This window comes from Leptodactylus fuscus, chromosome 3 (genome assembly GCF_031893055.1).
Source record: "Leptodactylus fuscus isolate aLepFus1 chromosome 3, aLepFus1.hap2, whole genome shotgun sequence".
Classification (NCBI taxonomy): Eukaryota; Metazoa; Chordata; class Amphibia; order Anura; family Leptodactylidae; genus Leptodactylus; species Leptodactylus fuscus.
Genome location: NC_134267.1, coordinates 233,009,305 through 233,034,833, shown reverse-complemented (window position 1 = coordinate 233,034,833; position 25,529 = coordinate 233,009,305). Strand labels below are relative to the sequence as shown.

Here is a 25,529-nt window from a genome sequence, read left to right as displayed (position 1 = left end):
GCAGCACTTTTACACCGTTTTGGGGCAAGATTCAGTATCCGCACTTCTGTTCATGTACATATCTGCCTGAGACACAACATCATGCCCAGTTTTACGGTAATCGGACACTTGTCAGTGGGTGCGGTATTATTTTTGTCAATGAGTGTGTATGTTTATACTATCTGTCTCTGTACATCCCCCCGTGCCCCCAGTGTCCATCGCCGCGCCGTGCAGCTGCACATAGGAGGTCCATTGGCTTCCTCGAAGACGCGACCAAAATAAAAGCGCTGATTAGATCCACCCAGCGCCACCAGCTGCTGACATAAATACGGCTTTTATCTGCTGCAGAAACAGCCATTTTTCAATTGTGTCTGGAGAGAAAGAAGAATTACTTAGCTTAATAATATAAACGGCTTTAGTAATTGCTATTTTCATTCGCAACCTTCCTCCAATCACAGGATGAAAACAAGCGAATTATCATGGAGCGGCGCCTGCGGAGGAGGACGAGCGCCCAATGTACTTTATATACCGAGGGCAATCATTCCATGCGAGACGATGGAGGCCGAGGTTGGGCCCTTGTACATGAAGCCATGCCCTTACCCTCCAGCTCTTAAAGGGATTGTCCAGCCATCTGTAGTGAAAAGTTCTACAACTTTGTGTTTCAATTCATCTCCATTAATGAGAACATCCTTGCTACCGTGTTTCCCCGAAAGTAAGACAGTGTCCTACATTCTTTTTACCCCCAAAAGTCCCACTATGTCTTACTTTCGGGGTATGTCTTACATTAGCCCACCCCCCCCAAAAAAATGGAAAAAAATGACAGGGGTTGATTGAAGCGGCGGCACGCGAGAAGTTAAGCGGCGGCCGCCGGCCGCTTCCATACATTGCAATGGGAGCGTGCTATTCAAATAGTATTCGTTCATCTCTAACTTCAATTGTAACTTCTTACAATTGAAGTTAGAGATGCGCGAATACTATTTGAATAGCGCACTCCCATTGCAATGTATGGAAGCGGCAGGCAGACTTTACCGACGGCCACCGCTTAAAGGAATTCTACCATTAAAAGAAGTTCTTTCCTCTGACCACGTCGGAATAGCCTTAAAAAAGGCTATTCGTCTCCTACCTTTTGCCATAGCCAGCGCCGCCGCCTTCCTGAGCTGCGTCCGCCCCGTCTGTGTCCCCGTCTGTGTTGTCTTCTTTGGGCGTCATGGATGACGCATGCGCAGTCGGCTCTGGCTGCGAGAGCCTGTTAGAGCCGACTGCGCATGCGTCATCCATGAGGCCCAAAGAAGACAACACAGAAGGGGCGGACGCAGCTGAGGAAGAAGGCGGCGCTGGCTATGGCAAAAGGTAGGAGACGAATAGCCTTTTTTAAGGCTATTCCGACGTAGTCAGAGGAAAGAACTTCTTTTTAATGGTAGAATCCCTTTAACTCCTCGCGTGCCGAGCGCTTCCATTCATTTCAATGGAAGCGTGCCATTGAAATGAATAGAAGCGGCTGGCACGCGGAGGGTTAAGCGGCCGCCGGCAAAGTCGGCGTGACGCCGCTTTCAATCACATATAAGGCGCACCGGACAGTGCTGCGCCTTATAGTCCGGTGCGCCTTATATATCCGTGTTTCCCCGAAAGTAAGACAGTGTCCTACATTCTTTTTACCCCCAAAAGTCCCACTATGTCTTACTTTCGGGGTATGTCTTACATTAGCCCACCCCCCAAAAGTCCCACTACGTCTTACTATCAGGGGTGTCTTACTATCGGGGAAACACGGTATGTCCCGACTAGGGTTGAGTGATGAGGATCGGAAAAGATCGTATTCCGATCGGCGATCGAGTAAATTTCACGATTGCGATCAGAATTCCGATCCTGATCTTTTCCGGCGGGATCGAGACTGGAGGTTATCTCAAGATCGGCTCAACCCCATTCATGTATATATCACTAGCTGGTACCCGCGACTTCGTCTGCGGTGATTGTAGCAGTGGGTATATACAGGCGGGGGTAAGGTTTTCGTACTGTGTATAAGGGATGGGATATGAAATGTAACTTTGTATCTTGTTTTTGCTGTAATTCAGATAATACGTGAGACTTTTGTGTTGAAGTTACTTTGTATTTGAGCTGCTATATATACGGTGTTGGTATAAACTTTACATAGTGACTTTGGGACAGAAGTATTTGAAGTTAACCCCTTCCCGCCGATGGCATTTTTTTGATTTTCGTTTTTGACTCCCCTTCTTCTAAACCCCATAACTTTTTTATTTCTCCGCTCCCAGAGCCATATGAGGTCCTAATTTTTGCGGGACAAATTTTTCTTCATGATGCCACCATTATTTATTCTATATAATGTACTGGGAAGCAGGGAAAAAATTCAGAATGGGGTGGATTTGAAGAAAAAATGCATTTCTGCGACTTTCTTACGGGCTTTGGTTTTACGGCGTTCACTGTGCAACCAAAATGACATGTCCCCTGTATTCTGTGTTTCGTTACGATTCCGGGGATACCAAATTTATATGGTTTTATTTACATTTTGACCCCTTAAAAAAAATCCAAAACTGTGTGAAAAAATTATTTTTTGAAAAGTCGCCATATTCCGACAGCCGTAACTTTTTTATACGTGCGTGTACGGGGATGTATAGGGCGTCTTTTTTTGTGGGACCGGGTGTACTTTGTAGTTCTACCATTTTCGGGAAATGTTATTGCTTTGATCACTTTTTATTCAAATTTTTATCAGAATCAAAACAGTGAAAAAATGGCGGTTTGGCACTTTTGACCATTTTTTCCGCTATGGCGTTTACCGAACAGGAAAAATATTTGTGTAGCTTTGCAGAGCGGGCAATTTCGTACGTGGGGATACCTAACATGTATGTGTTTCACAGGTTTTAACTATTTTTATATGTGTTCTAGGGAAAGGGGGGTGATTTGAATTTTTAATCCTTTTTATTTATTTTTTTTATATTTTTTTTACTTTTTTTAAACTTTTTTTTTTTGCATTTATTAGACCGCCTAGGGGTATTGACATGGATGGGCGGTGTCGCGGATTGTCAGAGCGGTGGGGGTCGGCAAACATGGCTGCTCCGGAGCGTTAAAGAGCGCCTCCTGGAGTATCGGTAAGGTGAGGGGCAAAGTGGTAAAGTATATGTATATGAGATTGTGTTGGGGTTAGGGGCGAGGCTGTAAAGGGCAATATGAATTTTGTGGCTTGCTATGGTCCAAAGTGTGTGAGATTGCAGAGATGGTGGTGTGAGTTTGGGTTTTGTGGGGGTCCTGGCACAAACGTATGTGCGCTATTGTGACAAAAAGTAGCCTATTGTTTAATCGGGTGTATTAACTATGTTTGTGGAAAATTTCAGCCGAATCGGTGGAGCGGTTTTTCCGTGATTGAGGAACAAACATCCGAACATGCAAACATCCAAACACACAAACCCACAAACTCACAAACTTTCACATTTATAATATTAATAGGATTAATAGGGTTGAGCGATCAGGATCGGGAAAGATCGGATCCTGGTCATCGATCGAGCAAATTTCACAATCACAATTGGGATCGGCTGGAAAATGATTGGAAATCGGATTTTAACCCCTTCCCGACATGCGCCGTAATAGTACGGCGCGTGTCGGGTCTGTAACTATGGCGACCGCCCGGGAGCCGGGCGTCATAGCCGTCATAGCCGCCGGGTGTCTACTGCTTTAAGCAGTAGACAACCGGCTCTAATGCCTCCGATTGGTCCCCGGACCGATCGGAGGCATTAACCCCTCCGGCGCTGCTGTCAAAGGCGCCGGAGGCGCCATTTTCCCGGCGGCGCATGGGCGCCGCCATTTTGGCAAGGATCGCCGGCTCCTGGAGCATGCTCCAGGGCCGACGTCATGTTGCAGTGACAGCCGGGAGCCTTGTTAAAGGCTCCCAGCCGGTCTGCAAATTCTTTCTTTTGCAGGCTGGTCTATGCAGCCTGCAAAAGAGATGATGCTTTTTTGCAATGCATTAGCATTGTAATGCATTGCATTAGTGATCAGACCCCCTGGGGTTCAACACCCCTAGGGGGTCTAATAAATGCAAAAAAAAAAAAATAAAAAAAAAAGTTAAAAAAAATATAAAAAGTATTAAAAGTTCAAATCACCCCCCTTTCCCTAGAACAAATATAAAAGTAGTTAAAAACTGTGAAACATATACATGTTAGGTATCCCCGCGTCCGAAATCGCCCGCTCTACAAATCTATAAAAATATTTTTCCTGTTCGGTAAACGCCGTAGCAGGAAAAATAGTCAAAAGTGCCAAACCGCCGTTTTTTCACTGTTTTAATTCTGATAAAAATTTGAATAAAAAGTGATCAAAGCAATAACATTTCCTGAAAATGGTAGAACTACAAAGTACACCCGGCCCCGCAAAAAAAGACGCCCTATGCATCCCCATACACGGACGTATAAAAAAGTTACGGCCATCGGAATATGGCAACTTTTAGAAAAAAAATTTTTTAACACAGTTTTGGAATTTATTTTAGGGGTCAAAATGTAAATAAAACCATATAAATTTGGTATCCCTGGAACCGTACCGAAACACAGAATATAGGGGACATGTCATTTTGGCTGCACAGTGAACGCCGTAAAACCAAAGCCCGTAAGAAAGTCGCAGAAATGCATTTTTTCTTCAAATCCACCCCATTCTGAATTTTTTTCCTGCTTCCTAGTACATTCTATAGAATAATTAATGGTGGCATCATGAAGAAAAAATTGTCCCGCAAAAATTAAGACCTCATATGGCTCTGGGGAGCGGAGAAATAAAAAAGTTATGGGGTTTAGAAGGAGGGGAGTCAAAAACGAAAAACGAAAATCAAAAAATGCCATCGGCGGGAAGGGGTTAAAATCGATCCTGAAGTCTCAAGATCGGCTCAACCCTAGTCCCAACCTATAAATAAATTTTAGGCACAAGTTCTGGGCAAACTGCGACCTTAATGACCTGACGGTCGAGGAGCGTGTTGAGCTTGTGGGAGGTCACAGACTGCGGGTTGTACAGTCTCCAGCAGCACAGAGTATTTTAGGAGATGGATGTGCTGATTTTGGGGTGCGCAGTGACCTATCCAGTTGTGTGATATTGGAATGAACTTGCTAAATTTTAGGATTTATTTAGACCACTCCCCTTTTACAATGCCCCACCCCTTTACAGATATGAATGAGCCTTTGAATGCCAGGCTTAGTTTTATGCAGCAGTACCCCAGTCCTATCCATGACGTTCATTGTGCCCGGTGAGAGATGCCATTTGTTCCTGGTGTCCCGGATTCTCCCGAACATTATTAGCAAGTATGTTACTGGGGAGAACAGGGTGCAGGGGCCGTGTCATTATACCAGTAGGAAATAGAGACAACTGGGGGCAACCTGCAGCACAGAGTATTTCAGGAGACAAATGTGCTGATCTTGAAGGTAGCAGTGATCTCTCCAATGATAATGTTAGTGAGGACAGGGTTGAATGATCGCAGGCCATATTTGGTAGAGAGAGGGGGATGGACACAAGAGAGAGGTCACAGACTGATATTGGGAGGAGCAGGTTCTCCTGCAGCACAGAGTATTTCAGAAAAAAGAGTGTTGTTTTTGTTGGAGAGGTGGGTTGATCTATCCACTCCTGTGATGATGTTAGTCAGGACAAGGCTGCATATGACTGGGACAGTGTTCCCTGCGAAGAGGATGGCAGCAGGTGGGAGGAACCGTGTGTCCAGCAGCACAGAGTATTTAAGTAGAGGAGTGTGCTGATCTTGAAGGGGGCAGGGTCGTCATCTGTGATGTTGTTAGTGAGTACAGGACTGCGTATAGCTGGGATGCGAATGGAGACAAATGAGAGTTCGCTATCTGAATATAGCAGCAGATGAGTGTGCTGATCTTGTAGGGGGCAGTGACTTTTCCACTCCTGTGAGGTTGTTAGTCAGGGCAGGGATGTACACTCACCGGCCACTTTATTAGGTACACCTGTCCAACTGCTCGTTAACACTTAATTTCTAATCAGCCAATCACATGGCGGCAACTCAGTGCATTTAGGCATGTAGACATGGTCAAGACAATCTCCTGCAGTTCAAACCGAGCATCAGTATGGGGAAGAAAGGTGATTTGAGTGCCTTTGAACGTGGCATGGTTGTTGGTGCCAGAAGGGCTGGTCTGAGTATTTCAGAAACTGCTGATCTACTGGGATTTTCACGCACAACCATCTCTAGGGTTTACAGAGAATGGTCCGAAAAAGAAAAAACATCCAGTGAGCGGCAGTTCTGTGGGCGGAAATGCGTTGTTGATGGCAGAGGTCAGAGGAGAATGGCCAGACTGGTTCGAGCTGATAGAAAGGCAACAGTGACTCAAATAGCCACCCGTTACAACCAAGGTAGCCAGAAGAGCATCTCTGAACGCCGCACAGTACGTCCAACTTTGAGGCTACAGATGGGCTACAGCAGCAGAAGACCACACCGGGTGCCACTCCTTTCAGCTAAGAACAGGAAACTGAGGCTACAATTTGCACAAGCTCATCGAAATTGGACAATTGAAGATTGGAAAAACGTTGCCTGGTCTGATGAGTCTCGATTTCTGCTGCGACATTCGGATGGTAGGGTCAGAATTTGGCATCAACAACATGAAAGCATGGATCCATCCTGCCTTGTATCGGTAACGGTTCAGGCTGGTGGTGGTGGTGTCATGGTGTGGGGAATATTTTCTTGGCACTCTTTGGGCCCCTTGGTACCAATTGAGCATCGTTGCAACGCCAAAGCCTACCTGAGTATTGTTGCTGACCATGTCCATCCCTTTATGACCACAATGTACCCAACATCTGATGGCTACTTTCAGCAGGATAATGCAATGCCATGTCATAAAGCTGGAATCATCTCAGACTGGTTTCTTGAACATGACAATGAGTTCACTGTACTCCAATGGCCTCCACAGTCACCAGATCTCAATCCAATAGAGGAGCATCTTTGGGATGTGGTGGAACGGGAGATTCGCATCATGGATGTGCAGCCGACAAATCTGCGGCAACTGTGTGATGCCATCATGTCAATATGGACCAAAATCTCTGAGGAATGCTTCCAGCACCTTGTTGTATCTATGCCACGAAGAATTGAGGCAGTTCTGAAGGCAAAAGGGGGTCCAACCCGTTACTAGCATGGTGTACCTAATAAAGTGGCCGGTGAGTGTATGTCATAGGGGTCATGTCAGGATGTGAGTAGATGATTGTGGACAACAGGAAGGTGGTGAAGTGGGAAAAAAAAGGATTTCAGGATAGGAGTGTGTTGATTTTATAGGGGGGCACTGACTTACCATTCTTGTAATGTTGCTAGTAAGGGCAGGGATGTAACAGGGCATCATGATGTGAGGAGGACAACAAGGACAAGAGGAAAGTTGTGTAGTAGTAAAAACAGGATCCCCAGAGTCACAGAGTATTTCAGGAGAGGAGTGTGTTGATCTTGTAGGGGGCAGTGACTTGTCCATTTCTGATAATGGTCAGGGACAGTGTGAGGAGGAGACCTAATAATCCTCTTCTGCCTTAGTTCTAATATATTCGCTGGTGAGGAGCAGACCTGACTGAGGCGCAGGATACGCAGCAGTGTCTGAACTTGTGGGTATTCCTCGCATTTGATTCTAAGTTAAATATCCGCAGGCTTTATATTTTATTTTTTATTTTTTTAAGAAAAAAAAATCCAGCGCAATTCAAAGGCACACAGCTGCGGCTTTCATGTTAACAAGAGGACGCGGCTCTCTGATCTGCCGCTAAGATTTTCCTTCTGCGGCATGTGGGTGGCGTCCTGGGAAATGAAATTAGGACTGTCACCAATTAAGGCAGAGGGAATAGAATGCGAGAAACACGGCCGTTAGAATAGTAAAGCGCACCGCCACGTAACCATGACTTAGCTTTCTCATGCTCTAGTCACACCCAGAGCTGCGTTTTAACCTCTCTTAATTACAAGTATACATTAAGTCAGCCCTATAGTGAGAGGCGTAGCTATGGCTTCTATAATGTACTGCGTCCTGGGCTATGCATTATATGTACACAAATCATTGTGTAGCTTTAATAATGTATCTCCCATGATGCTTTTCAGTATATTCTGTAAAGACTCAAGACAAACAGAGGTCAGCTCAGATTTAAGATCTGTTCATGCTTGCTGAATCCAGTATTCTGATTGCAGCTCTTGATGTGACTAGAGCACGAGATCAAATGAACCTTCACCCTTGCAGGGCCATCTGGATCAAAAGGCAAGAACCTTTTAGAATGGCCTGGTGATAGTGCTCATACATGGCGTCTATCTTACTAGAATTAGATGTAGAAGTCATGTATCAGAAATTTATCATATCGGTCTATGTATGTACAGTAGGTGATATCCCATATGGCAACTTTAACATCATTCTACATAAGATATACCCTTAGATAACGCGATCCTCATTCTATATGTAATACACCCTCAGACAACTTTGACATCATTACATATGAGATAGACCTGCTGAGGACGTCAAGGGAAGTCAAATCTCAACATCAGTTCTGGGCAGATATTGGGGGATCAACCCAGGTAGAAGCCAGGAACAAAACTGACACTCTGTAAGCCTCAGTGATGAAGGCTATTGACCCGTAACTGTGCAGGGCCACCTGGATCAAAGGCGGGAACTACATCCTTCTGGACTGGTCTAGTTGCATTGGGTGGAGAATAGAGATGAGCGAGTAGTATTCGATCGAGTAGGTATTCGATCGAATACTACGGTATTCGAAATACTCGTACTCGATCGAGTACCACTCGCTATTCGAATGGAAAAGTTTGATGCAGAACCAGCATTGATTGGCCGAATGCTATACAGTCGGCCAATCAACGCTGGTTCTTCTCCTACCTTTAGAAGTCTTCTCCGTGCAGCTTCCCCGCGGCGTCTTCCGGCTCTTCATTCACTCTGCCAGGCATCGGGCCTGGGCAGAGCCGACTGCGCATGTCCGCTTGTAGTGCGGGACTTAGTAAGTATAATTGGACTTGGTAAGTATAATTTGATTGAATGTTGCCTACCCCTGAAACGAGCATTTCCCCCCCATAGAGTATAATAGGGTTCGATATTCGATTCGAGTAGTCGAATATTGAGGGGCTACTCGAAACGAATATCGAATCTCGAACATTTTACTGTTCGCTCATCTCTAGTGGAGAAGGCAAATAATCCAACTTTCAGAATAAAAAAAGTAAGTTTAATTGTCAATCTACACAAGATATACCTTCAGATAACTTTGTATACAAGATAAAATCCTTAGTAGGTGTATATTGTGTGAAAGGATGTTAAGGTCTTCAGAGGGTATATCTCATGTAGAATGATGTTAAATCAATCAGTGGGTGTAACATCAGATACATTTAGCATTCTATACAACATACAAGCTGATAACTTTATCATTTTACATAAGATATACCCACTGATAACTTTAACATCGTCCTATACAAGATACGCCCGCAGATAACTTTAATAACATTCTATATGAGATCTAACTGCTGAAGCCTAATTTACCACCGTCCTGCTACTTTAACAGAATCCTTCCATTGAACACTAAGCTGGCACTTCTTTATCGTCTTGGAGTCAAATGTGGAAGCCGGCACTGATGGAGACCACATCACCCTCCACATCGGACACCATTGGCAGTAAGTATGTAGATACTGATATAGATGCAGAATATGGCCTTGTTGACCTGCCCTATTGGACGAGGCTATTTTCATGTGCAAGCCCACACCATAAACGTGAGTGTCGGCCTTGGTTCTGGCACGGGTTTCCCAGGACTAGTTTTTGGAGAGAGACCCTTAAAAGTTGAGGACCACTGACCTGGGAACTCGCATTTCTTGCAATAGGTTCTGATAGATTTATTGGATTATTACTAATGTGACTCTTCCACCACTAGGACAAGTTGGAGTTGAGTGACCAGTTTTTGATGGGTGGGGACAAGGTGTCGAGTCCTTTGGCCACAACTGTTCCAAAGGGACAGAAGAGTTCTGCTTGGCTCTTACCGAAGAGGGGCCATGGTGGTGTGCGGCCTCGTACAATGTCTGTACACTGCTCTCCGAGGAGGTGAGGGGGCACAGTCCTCAGCCGAGTACTTCAGTTCCTTAATTTCAGTGATTGCAAGGGGACCCCACCCATCAAAACGGCTGACGTCACTAGGATACCCAAGAGCTCAAAAGAATGACCATGTCCTAGACTGTATAGAGAAGAATGGCCATAACTTACTATATTTGACACCTCAAGTCTCTCGAAATTCCTAATAAACGAGGAGAGGTCAACACGTTGCGTCTCCAGTGAAGGGATTAAACAACACATGTACTTCATCCATATTTAATGCCCAGGGAAATAAGAGACTGATATACCCTTACAGACTGCAAATGACTCCCACAGTCGATGTTCTGATGCGCGGTTGGACTTCCTGTGACTCTGCAGGAAAGTCAAAGCTACGAGAGCGAATTTACCAGACCCACCGCTGACACGGGATGACGGACGTGAATTCTAAAGGTCTCTGATGATACTCTATAGGTGCGGTATACATAACTAGGATAGATTATAAGGGACGGGCCTAGTCTTTGCAGCCACTCTTAGGTCAGCTTCTGTAGCAATAGATGTCACAATAAGTGGGTGCCCCAACCATGTGCACTATTATGGCATATCACATTGATATATCCCTATAGGGTAGTAGTGATGATGATGAGTATATGGGGCAGACAAAGACAATAAGAACTTAGGGATCCATACAAGTACTAGCATTTACTCTCTGGCTCTATAGAGTATGTTAGGTAATTGGTTAAAGGGAGTTTTCCAGGATTGTAATATTGATGATCTATCCTTGGAATAGGTTATCAATATCCGATCGGTGGGTCTGACCCCAGCTGTTTGCAGATGTCACGGTGTTTGGGTGAAGACTGTAGTCTAAACACAGCGCTGTGCATTGTGTAGTGGCTGTCTGTGGTATTACAGCTCAACACTATTAAAGGGATCCCATCATTAAAATGCAATTTTTTCTGACTAACACGTAGGAATAGCCTTCAGAAAGGCTATTCTTCTCCTACCTTTAGATGTCTTCTCCATACTACTGTTCGGTAGAAATCCCGGTTTTGAGTTCTCTCGCAGTACAGGGGGCGTCCCCAATGCTGTGAGAGAACTCTCTAGCTCCGCCTCCATCTTCTTCTGGAACGCCCTCTCCCTGTGTCTTCTTCAGTCCTGGGTTTCAATCTTCTAGGCCTCGGGCAGAGCAGACTTCGGATGCCCGGGCCACAAGAAAATGGCCACTTACACCAGCTTACTGTGCAAGTGGCCATTTTCTTGTGGGCCGGGCATGTGCAGTCAGCTCTGCCCGAGGACTAGAAGATTGAAACCCTGGACGGAAGAAGACACAGGGAGAGGGCGTTCCAGAAGATGATGGAGGCGGTGCTGGAGAGTTCTCTCGCAGCATTGGGGACACCACCAGTGCTGTTTGAGCGCTGAGGACCGCCCCCAGTGCTGCGAGAGAACTCATTTGCATAACGAAGAAAACCAGTATTTCTACCAAACAGCAGCACGGAGAAGACATCTAAAGGTAGGAGAAGAACAGCCTTTCTTAAGGCTATTCCTACGTGTTAGTCAGACAAAAATGGTATCCAATGATAGGATCCCTTTAACTAGAATAGGACTGAGCTTTAAATTGGTCATGAGACCAATGAATCAGAAGCACAATATTGCTGACCTGTGGAGGTCCCCCATATTGGATCCCCACTGAATAGATCTTGATGTCCCATTTTCACTTTCCACCCTCTATCTAGAGGACAGGGGATAAGTGTCCTATTGCTGGAGTCCTGATTTCCAGGTGCCCCAGTGATCAGAAGGACAAGGGATCGAAAGTCCCCCTAAAGCTTCCTTGTGAATGGCAGACTGGTGCACTGGCGCCCCAATAACAAGGAGGCTTCCACTTCTATGGGGCTGCCAGGGCTGTAATATGTGGGAGCCCGACCTTACATTTAATGGGGTACCCCATCTTACAGTGTGTCATAATGCTAGGAAATGCAATGCAAACCCGATAATAAAGGGGACACCGTGCTGATGTAGTACCATGACCGCAGCCCTCCTGGGCACCCAGCTGTGCAAAAACAGCAAAAAGGACAATACTGCCGCTCCTTTATTTTCAGGATTGTTTGGGGGGTCCCAAAGGTCGGACCCCATGATCATAAAGAGGACGGTTATGCTATGGGTTAATACGACTGGACCGCCCTGATAGCAATCATCCCCTTTATAAGAACCAGCAATAATTTATTCCAAAAATCATATTCGAACTCAAAATTGGAGTAAATGATATGAAAACGTAAAGATAAAAGGAACAAAAAACAGAAAACGCATGGATACGAGGAGATTTCACGAAATGAAACTTTATTAAACGAAAACTTTAATGGACAAATGAACAAAACTGTAGAAACAAAAATACAAAATATAAAATACACAAAAGCAAACAATACATTATAGATGTGCAATGGAGGAGGCTGGGCGGGATCGGCTCAGTAATGGTCAATGGGGACAATTACAATGGGCAAAATAAAGCAATATGGACGCTGCTGCCTGAGGCGTTGCCCTGTACATCACAATAACGGGCCATACGTTTACTGAAGCTTAGGTTATAGAGTAGGTTACCCCGATTCCCACAGTGTCGGAAGGACACCATTGCTATAATGCTACACTGGAGCCCAATAAACAGCGGCGGCCATGCTGGTTTCGAGAGAATGACCCAATGGGAGTTCTCTAGGACTGGACTTCCTGTACGTGTCCCTGCTCAGCTATAAAGCATATTCTTCCCAGCATGCTCCTGTCATGTAATCCGTGGCATTAGATCAGGCAGGATTTCTATTCTTTGCTGGTGGACATGACAAGCAGCTGCTCTCTAGGAAGACGTCTATTCAATGAAAGAGCAAAGAGAGGTTTTATTCAATGGCAGAGAGTAATTATACGCCCCAGATTATATACATACAGTATACGGCATCAAAGAGGCTAGCAATACTGCAGCGGTGGTGTACAGCAGGTGGAGGAGTAAAGCACCATCATTAGAGAACAACTCCAGCCCCCTCCCCTACAAGTCCTCACATATTCATAGATATACAATATACAGTCCAAGTTTGCAAACCGAATAGCCACGTATTTCTCTCTTGTAGCGACATCTTTCATTGCTTAGTGCTACTATCTGTTCCCTTGCCCTGGGCCTGAATGCAGGCAAGACAGTACTGTGTGCCCGCAGCATGTGCATAGGTGAGACAGTACTATCTGCACCCACAGCATATGCACAGGTGAGACAGTACTATCTGTGCCCGTAACATGTGCACAGGTGAGACAGTACTATCTGTGCCCGCGGCATGTGCATAGGTGAGACAGTACTATCTGCGCCCACAGCATATGCACAGGTGAGACAGTACTATCTGTGCCTGCGGCATGTGCATAGGTGAGACAGTACTATCTGTGCATGCAGCATATGGTGAGACAGTACAATCTGCACCTGCGGCATGTGCACAGGTGAGACAGTACTATCTGTGCCTGCGGCATGTGCACAGGTGAGACAGTACTATCTGTGCCTGCGGCATGTGCACAGGTGAGAGAGTACTATCTGTGCCTGCGGCATGTGCATAGGTGAGACAGTACTATCTGTGCCTGCGGCATGTGCATAGGTGAGACAGTACTATCTGTGCCTGCGGCATGTGCACAGGTGAGAGAGTACTATCTGTGCCTGCGGCATGTGCAAAGGTGAGACAGTACTATCTGTGCCTGCGGCATGTGCACAGGTGAGACAGTACTATCTGTGCCTGCGGCATGTGCACAGGTGAGAGAGTACTATCTGCGCCTATAGCATGTGCACAGTGAGACAGTACTATCTGTGCCTGCAGCATATGCACAGGTGAGAGAGTACTATCTGCACCTGCAGCATGTGCACAGGTGAGAGAGTACTATCTGTGCCTGCAGCATGTGCACAGGTGAGAGAGTACTATCTGCACCTGCAGCATGTGCACAGGTGAGAGAGTACTATCTGTGCCTGCAGCATGTGCACAGGTGAGAGAGTACTATCTGTGCCTGCGGCATGTGCATAGGTGAGACAGTACTATCTGTGCCTGCGGCATGTGCATAGGTGAGACAGTACTATCTGTGCCTGCGGCATGTGCATAGGTGAGACAGTACTATCTGTGCCTGCGGCATGTGCACAGGTGAGACAGTACTATCTGTGCCTGCGGCATGTGCATAGGTGAGACAGTACTATCTGTGCCTGCGGCATGTGCACAGGTGAGAGAGTACTATCTGTGCCTGCGGCATGTGCAAAGGTGAGACAGTACTATCTGTGCCTGCAGCATATGCACAGGTGAGAGAGTACTATCTGCACCTGCAGCATGTGCACAGGTGAGAGAGTACTATCTGTGCCTGCAGCATGTGCACAGGTGAGAGAGTACTATCTGTGCCTGCAGCATGTGCACAGGTGAGATAGTACTATCTGTGCCTGTGGCATGTGCACAGGTAAGACAGCACCATATGCACCCGTGGCAGGCAAGACAGCACTTTCTACACCCGCAATAGGCACACAGGCAAGACAGCACTATCTATGCCTATGGTACATGCACAGGCAACACAATACTATCTGTGCCGCAGCATTTGTGCAGGTGAGACATTATCATATCTGCCTACAACATTTACAAGGAGATACAGGAAGTACTAAAATGTCTATAGTGTTCAAGAAAGCCAGGGAAGCAGTACTATATGTGCCTATAACAGGCGGGTAATGTTATCTATGTCTAGCGCATACAGGGTGAGAGAGACAGAACTAACTAAGCCTGAGCATTTATACGAAGGAAGTGCTATATGTGTCTATAGAATTGACAAGGGTGTTATGGTTTCTATGCATGCAAAGTTTTACAGTGAGATAGAAGGTGATGGTGTGAGACAGGGATACAGTGCTATCTGTGCCTGCGGAATCTGACAGGGATGTAGATACAGTATTAATATTTACAGAGAGGTAGTGCTGTATATAAAGTAGTTACAGGGAGATATAGGGAGTCATTATAATTATGCCTAAAGCACCTAGAGGGAAAAACGACAGATGCGACAGCCTCTATATTATGTGTAGACATAACGTGCCGGACTACGCAAATATGAAACAGATGAGAAATTCAACTCAAGATGTTGCTAGAAACGGGAAGTAACTAGAAAGAATGTATAGATATAGAAGCTGGTTGGGATACAGGGGGTTAATTCTATTAGGGTGTCCGGAGTGAACGGGGAGGGGTCCACAAATGTCAACCCCTAGAATATAACAAGGTAAAGGAAAAGTCACAGGATCCGGGAAACCTGGAAGAGTCAGAGAAGTCGTATAGGGCCAGATCATAATAAGTGCGGACCCGGGGGATGTGAAAGGGCCTGGACAACCGCTGAGGCCTGTGATTGGGTATCAGTGGTCACATGGGGACCGTCTCCATCTGTACCCGTTACTACAAGCATTACGACATTAGAGGCCAAATTACAGGTACAGCAGTCCTCCGGGGTAGTGACGTCACCCAGAAAGAAGACCCTGAGGTCTGGGATTGGGACCAATGGTCACGTGGAGTTCACCACCATTATTATCCTTTAATGAAAGCATCATGACATGACCGCTGAGGCCTAATCACTGGTTGTAGCAGGCCGTCAGGACCATGACATCACCCAGGGGCCGTGACATCACCCAGGGGCCGTGACATCACCCAGGGGCCGTGACATCCCCACACCCCAACTATGGCCACATCACAAGCCTCAGCAATACTCCAGGGCCCGCGACAACACCTAGGAGGCTGGAAAATGGCTGAAGAGGACCTTGAGGGAGCCCAGGAGAGGTGAAGGAAGGCGAGTATCAATATTTGTGAAATTCCCGGGGGCCTCCGCTTATTATATAGCATTTCATTCAACTCTACTCTCTTCTAACTATTCAATAGACATCAACCCAATCACTTAGGAAAAAATTTCGGAGGTATGGTTGATTCATCCAACCCTACTAGAGGCTGCCATGTATACAGTATAGTATATGGCGGTTGTCTTTATGAATAACCAGAGGGCGGTAGATCAAGCCATAGAGTCTCCAGCCCAATTATCGTAGAGTACACAATTTTGTGATGTTCCTTGGCAAACAAGAGAGGCCATGACTCCTACAGAGGCTGGCGTCCCCGCTGAGGAGATCACCTCCATGGATCTGTATTCCTTTAATGTTCTCTGCACACACGAAGACAGATCTGTAAACGTAGAAGGCATGGGGGGGGGGAGGCGAGCTGTCACGAGCCGCAGCAGCTCCCACCTTCACGGTTTTTAACCTCCCCCACACACACTCCTCATCTCTACACCGTGCCCAGCTGCAGGCTCATACACCATGAAGAGCCAATGATACATCTTGGGAAATGCAACCATGTCGCCGCTTAAAAGCTAGAAAATCCTACACAGCGGCATCTGTTTATGAGTTTAGGGTGGTAGGAGAAGATTATAGACCATTATCGGCTCCAACAATGCCAGTCATTGGTCGGGAATAAACCACAGAACAACCTTCGCTTTATTTCCCTTCCGGCAGAGACTGGTTGAGACAGAATGACATTCTGCAAGCAGCGCAAGGTGCCTCGTATCACTGGCAGATCTCTTCCCAAGAATTTCTGCTGGGTGGTGGTCGGTTCTAGAGGAATTAGCAAAGGTCTATCGGGGCAACTCCGAATCTAGACCCATAGTCACGCCATTGGTATGCGAGGCACAGGAGAGCCGCGAGTAGGGAGGGCAGAATAGTCAGGGGGGAGGATATTATATGAATGGATGGAAAAGAGAGCTGAGGAAGAGCAGTGAGAGTGGCAGACACGGGGAGTAGACTGTATAGACGAGGCTAGTGTGCCGTATGGAGGAAGATGGAGCCTACTGTGCGCTGTACCGAGAGGTGGGAGGTAGACGTCACATGGAGACCGAATACACTGCATACCCACAAATATCAGGGCCTAGACAGCCAGACAGATCCAATATAGTGGCAGCACCTGTGGAATTGGGCAGCTCGGTGTAGTGAGGAGATCAGCACCTCTGCACATGGACAGCTCCTAGTGTATAATGTCTGCCTCCTATATACTGTGTAGTACAGCACCTCTGCACATGGACAGCTCCTAGTGTATACTGTCTGCCGCCTATATACTGTGTAGTACAGCACCTCTGCACATGGACAGCTCCTAGTGTATACTGTCTGCCTTCTATATACTGTGTAGTTCAGCACCTCTGTCTATGGACAGTTCCCAGTCTATAGTGTCTGCCTCCTACAGTGTGGAGTTCAGCACCACAGATCCTGGACAGCTCCTAGTGTACTGTGTATATCCTATATACTGTTCAGGACCATTGGCTATGGACAGCTCCTATAGAGAGGTTCAGCACCAGAAGTAATGGACAGCTCCTAAACTACAGCACCTCAGCCTATGGACAGCTCCCAGTGTATACTCTCTGCCGCCTATATACTGTGTAGTTCACCACCTCAGCCTATGGACAGCTCCCAGTGTATACTCTCTGCCCCCTATATACTGTGTAGGTCAGCACCTCAGCCTATGGACAGCTCCCAGTGTATACTCTCTTCCTCCTAGATACTGTATAGTTCAGCACCTCTGCCTATAGACAGCTCCCATACTTTGGTGTGTGCTTACTAGATAATGTATATGAAGCTCCCAGGTTATAGTTCTTGCACTCTGCACTTACTGTATAGTCTATAGTGTCTGCCCCCTATATATAGTGTATCTTGAGCTCCTGGTTTTTAGTGTCTGTCCTCTATATACAATGCATATAGGGCCCCCAGTCTATAGTGTCTGTCCCCTATATATAGTGTATCTTGAGCTCCTGGTTTACAGTGTCTGTCCTCTATATACAATACATACAGGGCCCCCGGTCTATAGTGTCTGCCCCCTATATACAGTGTATCTTGAGCTCCTGGTTTACAGTGTCTGTCCTCTATATACAATGCATACAGGGCCCCCGGTCTGTAGTGTCTGTCCCCTATATCCTCCCAGTGTATGGAGTCTGCAGCCCAGCCCCTCCGGCTGTGGTTGCACTGACTGCAGCTCAGCACCATGGGCTGGGGACAGCTCTCAGCGCCCACACAATACCTGACCTGCCTGACAAACACTCCCAGCTCTGCTCCTGACATTGCACCAATTTCCCCATCACATTCACAGGATTGCAAACCTCAGGTCCCCCCCCCCCCCTGCATCTCTGGCCCCCCATGTCTACGCTGGATATATAGACATTGCATGCACATCTGGGTGTGTAACAGACAGCTCTCCTGCTGTGTAATCCCCACCTCTGAGAATGGCAGGGAAGGTTATAGCCGTGGCCCAGCCAGTAAGAGCCAGCTAGGGCCATATTCCTTATGGATGAAGGTTAATGGAACATTATCCAGACACGGCAGCCCCAGTCCTGGCAGCGGCCATATACTCCAGAATACACTGCATCAGTGAGTGATCACCTCCTGCACCCACATACACAGGGTGCCTGGGCACACACAGCACCACCTCTGTATTACCATAGCTGTATACTCCACATCCCAGTGTATCCCCCTATACCTGCAGATGCAGGATCCCTCTGCACCCCCCACCCCAAGTACCTGCAAATGAAGGATCCCTGTGTACCCCCCTCCTGTATAAGCAGCACCCCTTACCATACACTGTACATCTTCCATACTACAAGGGTATCCTTCCCTCCCATTTGCAGGGCACCATCCCCAGCCTCATATCTGGCACATCACAGGAAGAGGCACCATTCATAGTAACACCAGCCATTCCCACACCCTCAGATCGGCCTGAACCCCCTAACCCTCCCCCCATCTGACACAAATGAGGATGTATATTATTCCGTATTCACAGCCCCAATCTCACACTATTCACGGTCACAGATCATCAGACACCCCCATATTATCAGTAGGGCCCTGTTCTAGCCAAGCCTAAATATACACCCCTCCTGAACCCCCATTTTACCAGGACAACCCTCAACATTGCCAGTCAGCACCAATAGCTTAGGATTAACCCTTGACTGCCAGTACAGCAACTCCTGTGCCTTGTATGTGCAACGTATACACAGGACCAGTAGCTGCACATAGGAGGCGAGCCTGTCTCCCCACCATTCCTCCAGTGCACCTAATGCTTTATACTGCAGCATGGATTAACAGTGCATCCTCCACATTACCTGTGCATCCTTCTCTATAGTGCAAGAGGCTCAATACTTTACCCTGCAGCATGTATTACCTGTGGAAGAGCCTCATTGCTTTACACTGCAGCATGTATTACCAGTGTAAGAGCCTCATTGCTTTACACTGCAGCGTGTATTACCAGTGCAAGAACCTCAATGCTTTACACTGCAGCATGTATTACCAGTGCAAGAACCTCATTGCTTTACACTGCAGCATGTATTACCAGTGCAAGACCCTCATTGCTTTACACTGCAGCATGTATTACCAGTGCATCCTTCCTTAAGAGTGAACTTTACAGTGCAGTATGTATTACCATCTCAGTGCACGAGCCCCCCATACTTTACACTGCAGCATGTATAAGCAGTACATCATACTCCGAGTCCATGAGCCCCCATACTTTACACTGCACCCCCTCCTTCTTACCTCCAGACTTGCCCCATCTGCAGCACATGGATGACAGTCTGCCAGATCCACACCGACAGGCGGCAGAACCTCTCGGCCCCGGGGCTGGTGGTGGTGTAGGGATGGTGGCGGTGGTAGTAGTGGTGGTGATGGTGAGTGTTGCCCATCATGGGGGGTCCCCGGCTGCTGAGCCCCTCCACTGCCCCCAGCCCTCCCCCGGTGTAATCCTGGGCGAACCACCTGAAGCTGAGGATCTGCACCAGCACGGAGGGCACCAGCACGAAGCCCAGCGTCAGGGAGAAGCAGACGTAGTCCCGCTGGGAGTAGTAGTCCGCCGCCAGCCACACGTCGGTGCCCACGTCCCAGAAGAAGACGAGCAGGGCCAGGACGATCCACAGGCAGTCCAGCCAGGCCCGGTCCCCCTGGGCTGCCCCCGGCGGCGGCTTCTGCTGCTGCTGCTGCCCCTTCCCCCTCCGCAGCAGGGAGCGCAGGCAGGCCGAGCGGCAGCCCCAGTAACAGGACGACGTGTTACAGCAGTGACAGATGTGGATGGAGCTGCTCTCCCCGGGCTCTCCGTCCCCTCCCCGGCCATCTGCCCCGGCCACCACCGCAGCCGCCGCCTCGTCCAGGTTATGCAGCTGGGCGAAACCGGAGCCGACCCCCAACACGCCGTCCGACTTCGCCGCCATCTTCCTTCTCTCCAAAACCAGGGGGGTGGGGGGGAGGGAGGGGGGAAATCCCTCCGTTTCCGCCCCTGGTGACGTCACTTCCGCCCCCCTCCCTGACTCCTGTCCACTCATGAGGGGGGGGGGAGTTCAAAATGGCCTCCCACCTTGGGTCATGTGACCCACCCTTTGATGTAGCTGGAGGGTCACTGAGGTTTTACCCTTCATGGTCCAGTCCTGGGTTGTGGGAGGCTTCAGATCTGGATCTAATGGGGGAGGGGGTAGGAAACCATCAGCATGGAGGGGCTGGCAAGGCTGACAGTCACTGACAGCAAGCAGCGGGGAGGAAATGGCTGCCTCAAAGGGGCAGAGCCTCACCTCATGCAAGGATTTGGCTTTAGTCATGTAAGCCCCCTTTAAAGTGGAGCTTTACACATTGATGGCTTGCTGGGACTTGTAGTTAGGCTGGGACTTGTAGGGGAGTCACTGGTTAAAGAGACAGGAGAGGGCTGGCTGGGACTTGTAGTTGAAATGGCTCCCCCTGGTATTAGGGGTGCAGAGGTTACAAGGTTAGTGATGTAGATGGACATATGGCGGCTTGCTGGGACTTGTAGTCGCACTAGAACTAGATTGCTCAGTAATGGAGGGGAGAGCGCTGGTTAAGGGCTTCCTGTTATTCCTGGATCCATCTGCTGGGACCCCCAACCACTGCCATAATAGAGGACCCCAATCCCCCCCGATCCCCACCAGTCACCTGACTGCCACTAGGAGGCGCCTGAGCAGAGTTATGGTCACACGTGCCCTGACCCCTCCTGCTTGATTGAGCAGGTGCCCCATTGTGGAGATAGTTGTAGACCCAAGTATTAGGTCCCCCCTGAACTGGCAACTGACGCCTATTCAGTGGCTCGGTGATGATCACTCTTGGTTGGGATACCCCTTTATTTTATACTGTTGTAGATGGACTTGACCCAGATTGCTGGGATTTGTAGTTTGTTTCACATGGACATAGGACAGGTCAGGTAACTGCTGGTCCATCGTTCAGCTCTGCTCAATGTGTTTGTCAATGGCCGCCAGCCAAGCCCATCCCTACGGAAGACATAAGCATAGGGCCAGAAATATCTATAGAAGCCTCCTTCCTGCAGTGACACTGGCGTGCCTGACCTGAGTTGGGTCGAGGTGGCAGCGTGCATGCACGGCCTCCCATTCTATTCAAACAGGGGACTCGGGCTCTCCATTATTATGATCACCAATCTAGTAGTTACCCCATGTCCAGTGCATAGGGAGTATCGTGTACTTACCAACTTACCAGAACGCCCCTTTAATTGTCAATGACTCTTGCCATCTTGATTCGCTATGTTAGGACCCATTTTTTACCCCCTGATATTTCTTAGTTCTAACAGGCTCAGTTGGATATAGATTACTTGGACTGGCAGTTCTGCAGTTTACAGACAAATACGTTAAAGCATTGTCTGGCTGTAAGATAACTGACTGCAGCAGGAGCCTCTCCCCACTCTTCTGTTTGCTATAAGGTGCACTAAGCCCCACCCTACATTCACAGATGGAAATGGAAGTGTTACTGTTCCTTTAAGATGTATGGACAGTAGTTACAATGTTACACACCAGTGATGGCTTTAGAGATCGAGGACCAAACTGCAACCTTAAACCCACTAAATTATCCCAAAGTGCCAACACGGTAATTTAACCTTAATACTGTGCGGAACCAAATGGTGGACAGATACGGACCTGCAAAATCCTGTCATGTGAATGGGGCTTTACCGAGCTTTTAATAATACAAACAACTTTGAGAGGTGACGGTCTCTGCATCTGGTAGATCTGTTCACTATTTACATCGCACAAGATCTGTTTTATGGTGACCGTGCAATGTTATACAGCCTGTACTAATATCATGTCTGCTATACAACAGATCCTGTGTGATATAAATAGTGAGGGGAACCCATACAGTACAATCTACTCCACAGTGATCCCCCAGACAGTACAATGCGCTCCACAATGGGTGCCAAACAGTATTATATGCTCCACAGTGACCCCACACAGTATTATATGCTCCACAGTGACCCCACACAGTATTATATGCTCCACAGCGATCCCCACACAGTATTATATGCTCCACAGTGACCCCACACAGTATTATATGCTCCACAGTGACCCCACACAGTATTATATGCTCCACAGTGATCCCCACACAGTATTATATGCTCCACAGTGACCCCACACAGTATTATATGCTCCACAGTGACCCCACACAGTATTATATGCTCCACAGTGATCCCCACACAGTATTATATGCTCCACAGTGACCTCACACAGTATTATCCGCTCCACAGTGGCCCACACACAGTATTATATGTTCCAGAGTGACTCCACAGTATTATATGCTCCACAGTGACCCCACACAGTATTATATGCTCCACAGTGACCCCACACAGTATTATATGCTCTACTTTGGGCCTCCACACAGTATTATCTGCTCCACAGTGGCCCACACAGTATTATATGCTCCACAGTGACCCCACACAGTATTATATGCTCCACAGTGACCCCACACAGTATTATATGCTCTACTTTGGACCTCCACACAGTATTATCTGCTCCACAGTGGCCCACACACAGTATTATATGTTCCAGAGTGACTCCTTCACAGTATTATATGTTCTACAGTGCGCCCCCACACAGTATTGCTGTATATGCTCCACAGTGGCCCACACACAGTATTATATGTTCCAGAGTGACTCCTTCACAGTATTATATGCTCCACAGTGGCCCCACACAGTATTATATGTTCCACAGTGACCCCACACAGTATTATATGCTCCACAGTGACCCCACACAGTATTATATGCTCCACAGTGACCCCACACAGTATTATATGCTCTACTTTGGACCTCCACACAGTATTATCTGCTCCACAGTGGCCCACACACAGTATTATATGTTCCAGAGTGACTCCTTCACAGTATTATATGTTCCACAGTGCGCCCCCACATAGTATTGCTGTATATACTCCACAGTGGTCCCCACACAGTATCATATGCCTCACAGTGGGCCCACACATAGTATTATACGCTCCACAGTGGGCCCCATACAGGATTATATGCTCCACTTTGGGCCTCACACATTATTATATGCTACTTACCTCCTACGAAGAGATGCTGGATGTCTTTCTTCTAACACTCTGAGTGCCCCCTCTGGCACACATGTCATAGGTTCGCCAGCACAGTTATACACTATACACAACAAAATAAAAACTATGCGAACCCTGGAACATCAACTTTCATCGCTTCCCATACTGAGAATACCGGGGTCTTCTGCTGCATCACATGAAAACATGACATCCATGGACATATGACCAGAGGTGGTGGTGTGATGTCACTTCTTCAGCCATTGATTGGTCATGGTCCATGTCATATCACTGCTTTGGTAATCAATTTGTCATGGTCCATGTGATCTTAATAATTTGGCCACCAATTGATCACAGTCAATGTGATACCACCACTTTGGCCATACATTGATCATGGTCCATGTGATGTCACTGTTTTCACCATTAATTGGTGACTATCCTTTTGATGTCTTTACTTTGGCCATCAATTGGTCACGGTCCATATGATGTCACTGCTTTGTCTATTGATTGGTCATAGTCCATATGATGTCACTCATTTGGCAATCGATTGGTCATGGTCCATGTAATGTCACTGCATTAGCCATCAAATGGTCACGGTCCATGTGATGTCACTGCTTTGGCCATTAATTGGTCATGTTCCATGTCATGTGATTGCTTTGGCCATGGATTGGTCACGGTCCATGTGATCCCAATGCTTTGGTCATTAGTTGGTCACAATCCATGTGATCTCAATTTGGCTATTGATTGGTCATGATTCATGTGATGACACCACTTTGGCCATGGATTGGTGACTATCTTTTTGATGTCATTACTCTGGCCATCAATTGGCCATGGTCTATGTGATGTCACTGTTTCGACCATTGATTGGTCATGATCCATGTGATGGCACCTCTTAGACCATCCATTAGTCATGGTCCATGAGATGTCACTGTTTTGACCATGGATTGGTGATTATCCTTTTGATGTCATTACTCTGGTCATCAATTGGTCATGGTCCATGTGATGTCACTGTTTCGGCCATCGATTGGTCATGGTTCCATATGATGCCACTGCGCTGACCATCAACTGATCACAGTCCATGTGGAGTCAGGCTTTGGCCATCAATTGGTCGTAGTCCATGTGATGTCACTACTTTGGCCACCAATTGGTCATGGTCCATGTGATGTCACTGCGTTGGTCTTCGATTGGTCATGGTCAATATGATGGCAATTGATCGATCATGGTCCATGTGATGTCACTGCATTGGTCTTCGATTGGTCATGGTCCATGTGATGTCAATGCTCTAACTATTGATTGGTCACAGCCCATGTGATGCCATTGTGGCCCTTGTACAATCTGACAATGTAGCTCTATACACCTATTAGCAATGGATGTGGCAGAAATGGACAAGAATTACAAGGGGTTCACATACTTACATATGTATGTAAAAGACACCTAATAAAATTAATTCTGTTACAGATTAACGAGACCGTCATTAGTAGAAAAGCTGCCTGTGTATAAGAGGCGCAGAACACTGCCATTATAGGAGGCAGACATGCTGGTTGGGTCCTACTCCCCTCCCCCCACACACACACACTAATTAGTGTAGGCTTCGTTAGTATAATTAGCACTTTCTATTGAATACCTCATTTTAGTAACAATGAAGCAGAATAGAACTCCAATTTTCCTTTAAATTTTTAAGACTCACTTGAAATTTAAAGAGGAAATCCAGACGCCAGAATCTTCTCATCATCATGTATTACCTGTATTATAGATCTGGAGCCGGCACAGGATCTAACAATGGCGGTATGGGATGGGGACTGCTCACTTTCTCTCCCTAGCTGCACAATGACCTCTGCAGAGGTCAGAGAGCATGTCCACAACACTTTCCCTCCTTCCCAGCACAACCTTTGTGCAGATCATAGGGCATGCCCACAACACCTTTCCATAGAAGTCTATAGGTGATGGCAGCTGGTCGACTCTCCCTCCCAGCACAACCTCCGCACAAGTCAAACAGCATGCTCACAACACTTTCCCATAGAAGTCCATAGGTGATGGGAACAACACACCTCTGAATTTTGACACAGCCTCTGTACAGGTCAAAGAGCATGCCCACAACTTTCCCATACATATTAGTAGGTGATGGGGACAGCTCACTTTTTCTCCCTAGCATGCACTTTACAGAGCATGCCCACAAT

General features: G+C 47.2%; 1 protein-coding gene across 1 annotated transcript in view; it reads right to left on the bottom strand.

The window, feature by feature from the left end:
* Positions 1-20,249, bottom strand: part of XKR6 (XK related 6) — a 175,791-nt gene extending 155,542 nt beyond the window's left edge. The window contains exon 1 of the mRNA XM_075269308.1: positions 19,570-20,249. Coding sequence (XP_075125409.1) covers positions 19,570-20,237 — 668 coding nt within the window. The 5' untranslated portion in view covers positions 20,238-20,249. The remainder of the gene's footprint in view (positions 1-19,569) is intronic.
* Positions 20,250-25,529: the final 5,280 nt, after the last annotated feature.